Here is an 11,734-nt window from a genome sequence, read left to right as displayed (position 1 = left end):
TCCAGACATGGCAGGTGGCCGTAGCGGTGCCCGCTGAAAATTAGTGGTGTTGGATGGGTGTTGGTTGTGTTGACAGCACATCAGACTTTAGAAAAATAGGTTGACTGTAGAATAGACTTCTAGTGCACACTTACTGCTGTTGTGCAGGATGGTGGAATAATTTTTTTAATGAGTTTGGGGCTTGTAGGATTATTAATTTCTTCATACAATATGTTAATTTAGCAACACTTTTTTATTTACTAACTTCTGTTTAGTCAGGTTAGAATAAAGTCAAATCCAAGAATCAAGATAATATATTTATTCATTATTCTTGTTAGATGACACGGATAGGCGAATTGCATGTGGCTTCTTCTTGGTCTTCTTGCACTTACAAACAAAAAATACTTTCAATTTAACATAAAACATACATTTCCTATCATTATCATGTCATTTAAAAATGTATTTTCTTTACACAACATGTAAAATAAATGTTCAAATCCAACCAAAGCAGTTTGATGCATACACACGAATACAAATATGGCAGACTGATTGTTACTTTCAGTGCCAGTGACTTGGTCAGGGGGGATGGCAGGAGTATACTAGTGGATGGGCGGCCTGTAGCGTAGTGGTTACGGTAAATCACTGGGACACACATGGTCGGTGGTTCTAATAGATCCGCACAGCCGTTGGGCCCTTGAGCAAGGCCCTTAACCCTGCACTGCTCCAGGGGGGGATTGTCTCCTGCTTAGTCTAATCGATTGTACGTCGCTCTGGATAAGAGCGTCTGCCAAATGCCGATAATGTAATGTAATGTAATGTATGGATGGCTTTCAGTGTGGGGAAAACCTACAATATGCAAACTGCACACAGAGCTGGCTGGGACTAAAACCCAGAACCTTCTTCTTAGAGGCAACAGTGCTACACTGCACCACCATGCTGCCAGAAACTATCATATCAAATCCGCCTTGATTGTTTGAGTTACAAGATAGACCCTCTAGTCTTTTTCTTTCTTTTTTCCTTAATTTTCTTAACTTGTAATCTATGCATTTGGTTGGACAGAGAGATCACTTTGGACACTTGCTTTCATTTGCACTGTCTATATACCCTGTAGTAAATTATTGTGTCGACTCTGGTTTGTTGTAAAATGCAGTGCATGTTGTGCTTTCTATCAATAAAAACAGTTCCCAGGTGTACTTGCTGTTGACATCCCAAAGAATCCTGTACATTTGCAATGCCAAAACTTAAAATGTTCATGTTAATTCCAACCTACTTAAGTCAATACTCCCAAAGCTCTGTGTAAAATGTAATGTTTTCAATGTGTATTTTCCCTTTGCATTAGATGACAGCAAAATACAATTGTTGCTTGTGGAATCAAAATAAAAATGGAAAGCCTATGTTTAAGCTGTCATGATTTGTGTTTTATGGAACATCAATTCCATTGGTTAAGTAGCCAGCAATTTATCTACTGCATGGGTTCCACAGATAGTTTTTGAGCTATTCTCTATTGTATCACTATGCAACTGCTAAGTGATTGTTATGTTACATAAATGCGTATCATCTTTGTCTATGAAGGTATTTGTTTATAAAATGACTGTTTTCAGCTTAATTTGATGGATCCTGGTGATGGTGATTTCATTTTAATTTGAAAAAAGGAAAAGCACAAAAATACTGTCACAAGCATCTATTTTTATTACAACAGTACATGTATATACAGTAAATGGCATAGTACAAATCCAGACAGAGTGAATGGAAGAGGGTGGATTGCTTAGAAGCACTTCCTGTGGACGATGGAGGGGCCTGCCTCATCGTACTCCTGCTTGCTGATCCACATCTGCTGGAAGGTGGACAGGGAAGCCAGGATGGAGCCACCGATCCAGACAGAGTACTTACGCTCAGGGGGGGCAATGATCTAGTGGGCAAGCAGAAGACAGGACATTCATTAGTTAAACATACCAGATCATTTTTTTTTTTTTTTTTTCTGAAACATAAATCTGCTCAATGATTTATTTCACATAACACTACAGTGATATGTTCCTTTATTTCAATTTCTCTGCCCTATAATTATGCCCATAATAATACGATAATTATAATAAGTGATAATAATTCATAAAGTGTTTTCCCTCACCTTGATCTTCATGGTGCTTGGGGCCAGGGCTGTGATTTCCTTCTGCATGCGGTCAGCAATACCAGGGTACATGGTGGTACCACCAGACAGGACATTGTTGGCGTACAGGTCCTTCCTGATGTCAATGTCGCACTTCATGATGCTGTTGTAAGCAGTTTCATGAATACCAGCAGACTCCATACCTGCCAGGCAAATATACAAGTCACAATATGAGTGAAAAATGGAAAGGAACATGTTTTGTCAGTGCCAGTTTTAATTCCAGTCACAATATGTGTAATATATAATCGCACAAAACAACACTGTTGAAAACAATCAAGTGGGACTCACCAATGAAGGAAGGCTGGAAGAGGGTCTCGGGGCAACGGAAACGCTCATTACCGATGGTAATGACCTGGCCGTCAGGCAACTCGTAGCTCTTCTCCAGGGAGGAGGAAGAAGCAGCAGTGGCCATCTCATTCTCGAAGTCCAGAGCGACATAGCACAGCTTCTCCTTGATGTCACGCACAATCTCACGTTCAGCTAGAGTGAACAAGTTTCAGAGAAGACATAAGCAATTTCAGTGGAATAACACGGTAGATTTAGATCGCTAGCAACCAGTGGCTCCACTATACACTCATACACCATTGAAACAAACATATGTCTGGCTACAAATAATTAATTAGCCCTACAAAATGTAGTTACTTACACACTTCCTCACTAAGTTGGTATTAAATAGCTTCATTTTGCCACATGATTGTGAAGTCACAAATAGGGGAATCCACCAAAGTAGCCATAGCCTTTTAATGGTGGTTGTTATACACTTGCATTTAAATAACAATTTAAAGCAAAGTACATAAAAAGTACCCAAAAACAATCAAAGTACCTCCTGTACAATCCTCTTACTCCAGGACCTGCCACATTGTCGTGTTCACAATAATGTAATAGTAATGTTAAGAATGCAATTCCATTCCTCACTTATCTAAGTCTTTCTTACCGGTTGTGACAAAAGAGTAGCCTCTCTCAGTCAGGATCTTCATCAGGTAGTCAGTCAGGTCACGACCAGCCAGATCCAGACGCATGATGGCATGTGGCAGAGCGTATCCCTCATAGATGGGGACGTTGTGGGTCACACCATCACCAGAGTCCAGCACAATACCTTAGGACAGACAACACTATAAGTCAGCCTGCATGCCTGCCATGTCCTACATGTGTCATATATCAGTAACCCTGTCCATTTGTTACATCATAAACACACACTACTGGTGACATCAATGATTGCAGGTGGGGCACATACTATGCCAATGGAAGATTATTGCTAATCCTTTACAATGCAAGAGCAATTTGTCAAGCTGTCTTGTGATGACAGAGATCTCTTTTAGCACAAAGCCATTTTGTGCTTGACCCCATTTATGCACTTTGAGCACCAAATTTAAAATGAATCCCCAAGCCTTAAAATGATTAATTCCCTTGGCAACACGCACTTTCCTGGAGAGAATGGTAAATTCTTTCTAATATAAAAAAAAAAAAGTCAGGTTCACAGTGATTAAACATGTGCCTGTAACCGTGTCAATTTATTTCTAGCATTTGGCTAATATAAACTGTTCTCATGGACTGCTCTCGGAAAAGTAAGGTGAAGCACGGAAGTACTGACCGGTGGTACGGCCAGAGGCGTACAGGGACAGCACAGCCTGGATGGCCACATACATGGCGGGGACGTTGAAGGTCTCAAACATGATCTGCAAGAGGTAATGGCATTTTTTTTAAAGGCTCACGGCATTGAAAGTGTGGCATCTTCTTTAAGTTAAAGTTAGGAGCGTATGCATGGCTGGAGTATTCATTTACCTGGGTCATTTTCTCTCTGTTGGCCTTGGGGTTCAGGGGGGCTTCTGTGAGCAGAGTGGGGTGCTCCTCAGGGGCCACGCGCAGCTCATTGTAGAAGGTGTGATGCCAGATCTGAAAGGTGCCGAAGGAGAAGGACTCAGAACATGGACATAGTCATGGTAGACATAATCAAATGTCCACTGCCGGTGCATGTGTTGCAAGGGCCCCAATGCAAATAAGCTTGTGACTAGCTTTGCGAGCTTTGATGATTTTAGGATGCGTGATTTATATTTAGTAGCATATGTATTTTGTACCATGTTTGGTAATAACTAACTTAAATGCAGTTTTGGATTATTATGAATATCCTTGCAGTAATACACATTCTGATCATTGTATCAGAACCTAGAACAATTCATATTGAACTTTGCTACAATACTACAGTGATACTAGCTCCGAAGGTTAGAGCAGTTGCCTGGCTGTCAGAAAGGGTGCAGATTCACTCCCCCACCCTGGTTTGTACCTACAGCTGATTGGTACCTTGCATAGCAGGCCATCACTATTGGTATAAGTGAATGGGTGGATGACAGGCAATTGTGAAGCACTTTGGATAAAATCTCTATATAAATGCAATCCATTTCCCATTAGTGAACTTAGTTATTAACGAGAGTATAAATGTACCATATATCTGACGGCATTATGTACTTTCTGATTCATCCAGACTATCTCAATGCTAGTATCAAGAGTAACTAATGAGGATTAGTGTCCTAAACCTATTGACATGCAGTGGAAGTATGTACATTCAAAATCCCCCACCTTCTCCATATCGTCCCAGTTGGTGATGATGCCGTGCTCGATGGGGTACTTCAGGGTCAGGATACCCCTCTTGCTCTGGGCTTCATCTCCTACGTAGCTGTCTTTCTGGCCCATACCCACCATCACACCCTGAGGGAGAGAGGAGGAACATGTCAGGACAAGTACACGACCATCATCTCAGTCACAACACACTGCTTACCATCTGATGAAGAGTTTCGCTTCATAAAATTACTGTTCATTCATGAGAAAATTAAAACTTTATGTGGAATATAGTTTTGCATGGTTACTGTGAAGATAATCACAATCACATAGAAGAGCCATATTATATTATTTAAACTAAGACTTTTACTATATTGCATAAAGTTGGTTTAAAGTAGTGAAGATAATTGTGTCAGACGTTTTTTGCGTGGCTCATGGAGAAGTCCTCTGGATCATACCTGGTGGCGTGGTCTCCCAACAATGGAAGGGAAGACAGCACGGGGAGCGTCATCTCCAGCAAATCCAGCCTTGACCAAGCCAGAGCCATTGTCGCACACAAGGGCGGTAGTCTCGTCGTCGTCACACATGGTTGGTGTTTTCTGGGATGGTCTTCGGAGGAGAGAGATTCAGAATGGTAAGGTGAGAAATGACTCTTGTGGGGGAGGAAAACACACAAGCTAATGCAAACACTTGAATAAAATAAGTTGTTAAAAAAAAAATATTTGGCTGATTTAAATGCAGTTACTTTGAAATGAAAACGCATATAGAGCAATATGTATAATTCTTTGAATAATTTGTTCAACCTATTTAGCGGTTATTCAGATTCAGCGGAATAAATTTAGATGTATTTCACATATAGGTTGTACTGTATTAATGTTTGAAATGCAATCAGATAATCTTATAAGGTGTTATTTCCAACAAAGTATTGGTGTGAATACATTTCAATACCTTTTCTACATTGCATTCTTTGTCATTGCATTAGATTGTTAGATTAGATTAGAATTTGAATTCAGATAAAGATGCAATGCATTTTAAATATAGATGTGTAACAAATTCTATGTCTTTATATGTCATATTAAGATATATCTTAATATCTATATCTAAATAGTTTAATGTGGCAAGACACTGAACTTGTTTAGGTGAGGCCAAAAAGAGACATGTCAGAGCCCTGGACAAGCTATCTATTTTAAGCCATGGCACGGGCAATTCCAAACTGGGCTATACCCAGTGTTGCTTAGAGCTCCCCTATCTGTCACTGTTTCCCGGCTGAGACAGCCCGGCCCCTGACAAATGACAGCAGCAGCTAGAATCTGCTGCAGCTGTCAGCACATTGTAACACCTCTGTTCACAGCATGGCTCCCTGCCCCCCTGCCCCTGCCATTGATAGCTTCATTCATTACATTTTGCCCAGATTTTGATCAGTATCCATATTTCAGCTGCAAAAAGCTCATCAACTCCGCTCAATAAGTTATTGGTAAACTTTCACCTGCCTGAAAGAAGCATGGCATTTGCTGTTCTATCAAGGTAAGATAATAGAGAATGTTTCACTTATTTACTATGTTTACAGTTGCCACATTTTCTTGCTCATATTGTCTGGTAGTACTATCCATCACATACTGATTCGGCTGATTCCAAATATATTGTCAGGTGATGTGCAGCAGAATTTGTAATTATTTTTTAAAATTTGTCCTCCATTGATAGGGTCAGTGGAGGAGAAGTCTATACTAGTCAAATACTTTTTTAAATGTTTGCCTATCAAGTTGATTTGCTGAAGATTATCTCTGAACAGCTAGCATGATCCTCTCAGCATCAAATCTAAAGTGATGAGAAGGCTATGAGTGGACAACCAGTCCCAGCAAGTTTGCAGTAGTCCGAAAGAGAAAAGGCGCAGAAGACACTCACCAAGTTGTATCACTAGACAGATGCTTCCACTGGGACAAAAGACGAGGGGGAGAGGAGCTTCTTAAATAACCCTGGAGCTGGGGGCGAGGGGGCGGATCCAGGGGTTCACTCAAGCCCAAATTAGAACTGCTAAAAAAACTTCCAAATGTATGGGATCTGCTATGAAGAGACACCACTAAAATGGTGAAATGGATCCTAGGACAAACCAGGCCTGCCTGTTATAAAAATAAATTCTTAAATTGTCAATAAATTGTCATAAATTGAAAGCATTATTGAGTTTAATTCAACATGTTGGCTTTATCCTATGATCTGGGACATTATGTTTGCAATGTATTTCATTTCCATAAAATGTTTGCTGTCCTGATCTTATTTTCCTAACATGCAATTAAATACATGCTTTCATATATTCAGTATAGATTTTTTTGTTATGTATATAGCATGCACCAATTTATATTGGTTACTTCATGTATTTATTTTTATTTGAACAAAGGCCTCTGCTCAAGTTAACAATGAATATGATCTTAGAGTGCTGCTGTTATGTCACAAGCCCTGATAAAGTTGAATAAAAAAATTTTTTGATCGCAAAGTTTGTTTTCATGGACCATGAAGTGAATTTAAATGAATGTCATGTTGTATCACATACATATTATTTGAAATGCAGAGGACTTTAATTTTATTGCGGAAAATGTTCTTCCCTATTATAATTGTTCATTGTAAAATGTTGGTTTTCCTTGTTCTTTTGACTTCTATTTAAATAACAGGGAATTTATTCAGTTAAGACGCATTAAAACAGACAAACACACGCATATGTATGCTTTCAATGCCTCATATCATTCTTTATTAATGGGTGTCTAAGAACTGGATCAACAACATTTTCTGATAGGCTCCAAAGCACTTGACTTTTTTTCCTGAAACTTTAATGTAAATAATAATCTATGCAATAACAAGAGATGTCATCACATAGATCCAGCCAGTTGCACTAAAATGACCATCCTGGAAACCAGGCAGTAACTGCAGATTTTCAGGTCTCCTTAAGGAAATGTTTGAAAGGGGCTTCCATGCAGTGTGTAGAATACTGTATATGTCAGTAGGCCAGCGCACTGGTATGCGGGAGAGGGGCCTTAAACATGCTGGACAGCTGGGAGTTACACCAACCCGGCCCTCCTCCATGCTGGCTGTTAGGGCGGCCCCATGACAGCCGCCGCCGGGCTCTGATTGGCTCAGCTCTCTCCTTTTAGGGTCATTGTGTGTAACAGGTGTCATTCAGTGGGCGACCAGTGTGGCTTCACGGCGTTCAAGTTGCAGCTGAAGCTCCTTTTTTGTCACTCCTCGTCCCCCCCACTTTATATCCTCTTATTTTACCTCATGAGGAAATGGAGATTTCCTTTTCCAGTGCAAAGCCTTCAGACCTTTCTGACATAATTCCCTGCCAACAAGCTAAAAAATTTAGATTTGAAATGAAATAGTTGTCTTTGGGGAAAAAGTTAGTCACCTACACATCCATGTTTAGTTTTATCAGTCAAGTAGTCAAGTGCCGCAATGTAATTGTAATTTTCTAAAGCATACTTAAATTTTTTTATACATAATACAAGTGGATGACAAAAACATGTTGCAGTGAAAATAGGTTAAAAATATATTTTTTATTTTATTTTAATTGAATGTCCCTTAGAGAAATACTATATAGAGCTCAGGGAAGCCTAAAATTAATGACACAGGGTCTCAGGAGGCTAATTTGTAATTTTTTACGTAACATTGAAAGGTAAGAGTAAGTAAGAGAACAGTGCTGTTGTGACTGCAAACCATGAAAATGGACCATGCTAAAACACTTTGCCATTTCAGTGAGTAGCCATTGAGACAGCAGGGGTTATTTGTTGAACCTGTGTTCCATCATCTTATGTCACAGCTGAATTATGTGAGAACATTTTTCACCTCTAAGCAGTCCCACCGGATGATGTTAAGTGCCTATTTTTAAATGTTTTTCAAAGTATCTACACAGATAGGTGGGACATGCAATCCTCCAGAATTCCTTGAACTGCATGCACAAGTGGATGTTAAACTGGAATGACACTAATGTGGTCGTGCGTGGCGGAAATGAATGACGCACGTGCAAACACGTCAGACTAGGTTTATATTATGTAATTAACTTAAACACATGAAACCCACACTTTTTACCTAACAATGTAGCATTGTAACAAACAAAATATGTGTTGATGGAGAATTCTCAAAATTATAAAATGTAGTTTGTTTAAAAATGGCAAACACATAATAACAGTATATATATATATATATATATATATATATATATATATATATAATAAAATTACATGTGAATAATAACAGTTCATGGATTCTTCAGTTATTTTAATATTTATAAATAATATTATGTTAATGCAGCAATCCTCTTAGACTGAAATATCAAAGCTGAAGGGTCAGTTTTAGTAGTAAGGAGAAGGGCTGGAGATTACTGTCTGACTGAGTGACTTGACTAAAATGTCTGCCGTCGGGGGACTTCTGTCCTTATACGGTCGCATGAGGGGCAACAGGGACAGATGCTTCTGCGTCTCTGACAGCCACCCTTCCAGTCTTCCACCCCATGTCTCATTGTTGCAGCTGTTGCCTGCTAATGCCTTCTCACATTCAGTACCCCTTGTTTGTTTGCCATCCCAAACCTGCCCCTGCTTCAGCAAGATCAAAACAGCATACCAGTTGGTCTATAAATAACACAGTGCAGAGCAATAAAGGAGGTCCAAAAAAGTGTGAATTCAACCACTTTTTTACCAGTATATACTAGAATGTGATTAAATTCTCTCATGAATTATTTCCATGAATACAAATATTACAGAGAATAAACGCAACAAAATATATATTCTGCTAAATTCATACCCAGTGACATTGGTGCTGAAAAAGCATGGTTTCACTGATTAGCCTTGTATTAACTGTTCTCTGACTGTAACAATGACCCACACTTCTATAATCAGCATGACATTAGTTAGTTATACAACTGAATTTTCTAAATCCAAATTGAGCTGTTAATGAAGCTGTTAAACAAGTGAGAGATAAAGAGGATACCTGATTGCTATGGGGTTGCCCTGACAGCTAGCATGGAGACCAGATAGGTGTTACACATGGACACACTCATACAGCTAGATAGAGTCAGAGAGCAGGTTTCTAAATAAGCCAACCAAACACAGGCATAGAATTTTATTTTAACACTTTGTTTCAAGTTTAACAATATTACAGAAATGAAAGACATTTATTGGTATGAAAACATTGTCTGGCTTCAGAAAATATTCAGACCTCTTCTCTTTTAGCACACTGTGTTCTAGATTTAATTTGAAAATTGATAAAATTGCCATTTTTGCCCATTAATCTACACTCATAATGACAAAGTGAAAACATATTTAGAATTTCTTGCAAATGTATTAAAACTGGAATCTCTCATTTATAGAAGTATTCAGACCCTTAATTCAGTACTTTGTAGAAGCCCCTTTGGCAGCAATTACAGCTTTGAGTCTTTGAGACAGGTGAGTCTGTAAAAGCTTTGCACATCTGGATTTGGGCCGTTTATCCCATTCTTTCTGGCAGATCCTCTCAAGCTCCATTAGATTGGGTGAGAAGCATCTGTGAACTGCCATCTACAGGTCTTTCCACAGTGGTGTTTAAGTGTAGGCTTTGGCTGGGCCACTCAAGGACAGTAAGAGACTTGTCCCAGAGTGTTGTCTTGGCTGTATGCTTTGGGTCATTGACAGGCTGAAAGGTGAATAGACCCCTGTCTGAGGTCAAGTGGACTTTGGAGTAGGGTTTATTCAAGGACCTCTGTCTTGCCTTAGTCCTCCCTCCTGATTTCCCCTGCCCCCTTTTCTGATATCCCTATCCCTCTTGTCTAACCCCGCCCCCCCCCCCCCAAAAAAAAAGAAAAAAAGATGACTATTTGTTTAGAACAACACTTCATGTGTATTTTACTAGCTATGGATGTAATGCTTTAACTTGTGGAAAAATCTATGCACTTGTGAGTCGCTTTGGATTAAAAGTGTCTGCTAAATGACAAAAATGTCAATGTAAATGCAATGTAAATGCTGAATTCATATTCATCATTCACTCTATTCTGACCAGTCTCCCTGTCCCTGCCACTGAGAAGCACCCCCATAGCCTGATGCTGCCACCACCATGATTCGTCGTAGGAATGGAATTATCTAGGTGATGAGCAGTGCTTTGAGGTCTGCCCAAAGAATTCAGTTTTTGTGTCATCAGACCAGATAATCAGAGTCTTTTAAATTCCTTTTGCATACTCCAAGCGGGCTGTCATATGCCTTTTTTTCAAGACAGGCTTCTGTCTAGCACTCCTGATTGATGGAGTACTGCTGAGATGGGCATTCTTCCAGCAGATTCTCCCATCTCTGCAGAGGACTCTGCAGAGGACTCTGTTAGAGTGAGTTGGGCTCTTGGTCACTTCCGTGTCACAATTATTGAGGCCACTGTGCTCCTGGGAACATTCAAAGCTTGGACCTTGGCTTATTGACATGTATTGTGAATTGTGGGACCTCATAAACAAGTGTGTGCTGTTCTAAACTATGTCCAATCAATTCAATTTCCCACAGGTGGACACCAATCAAGTTCTTGGCATAATTCAGGATAATGAAAGCAAAAAGGATGCACCTGGCCATAATTTGGAGTGGCACAGCAAAGGGTCTGTATACTTACGTAAATGAGAGATTTCAGTTTTTGATTTTTAATAACTTTAGCAAAAAAAATTCTAAAACATTTTAACTTTGTCATTATGGGTTATTGAGTATAGATTGATGGTTGAAAAATGGAACGGAATGGAACATTGCACATACATTTGTTTGCACTTTGCTGAGTTGGGGTGAATTCCATTATATTTATGAGAATCATCAGAGCAATATTGCCATTTCCAATGGTGGAGTTCACTGTGGGTATTATTATTATTATTATTATTATTATTATTATTATTATTATTATTTTGGATTGTCCAAATAGGAACGTATTGCTTCGATCCACTGAACCGCAATCTGCTTCGATCTGTGTTTGCAGTGACTAGAGCCACGTACCGTGTATGCGGGGAAACGTAATGACGTTGTGTCTGCTGCGACATGACGACTGCCACGCGCCAGCATA

General features: G+C 39.5%; 1 protein-coding gene across 1 annotated transcript; it reads right to left on the bottom strand.

The window, feature by feature from the left end:
• Window positions 1–1,645: 1,645 nt before the first annotated feature.
• Window positions 1,646–6,683, bottom strand: LOC133121603 (actin, alpha cardiac muscle). The gene is made up of 9 exons (XM_061230907.1): window positions 6,599–6,683; window positions 5,155–5,305; window positions 4,718–4,846; window positions 3,926–4,036; window positions 3,735–3,819; window positions 3,078–3,239; window positions 2,432–2,623; window positions 2,105–2,286; window positions 1,646–1,888 (listed from the first exon to the last, which is right to left on the bottom strand). Exons 2-9 carry the CDS (start codon window positions 5,281–5,283, stop codon window positions 1,745–1,747), a joined length of 1,134 nt encoding a protein of 377 aa, XP_061086891.1. The 5' UTR covers window positions 5,284–5,305; window positions 6,599–6,683; the 3' UTR covers window positions 1,646–1,744.
• Between the last annotated feature and the right edge of the window lie 5,051 nt (window positions 6,684–11,734).

Source organism: Conger conger, chromosome 1, assembly GCF_963514075.1.
Source record: "Conger conger chromosome 1, fConCon1.1, whole genome shotgun sequence".
NCBI classification, from domain to species: Eukaryota; Metazoa; Chordata; class Actinopteri; order Anguilliformes; family Congridae; genus Conger; species Conger conger.
This window is presented reverse-complemented; position numbering and strand designations above follow the sequence as displayed.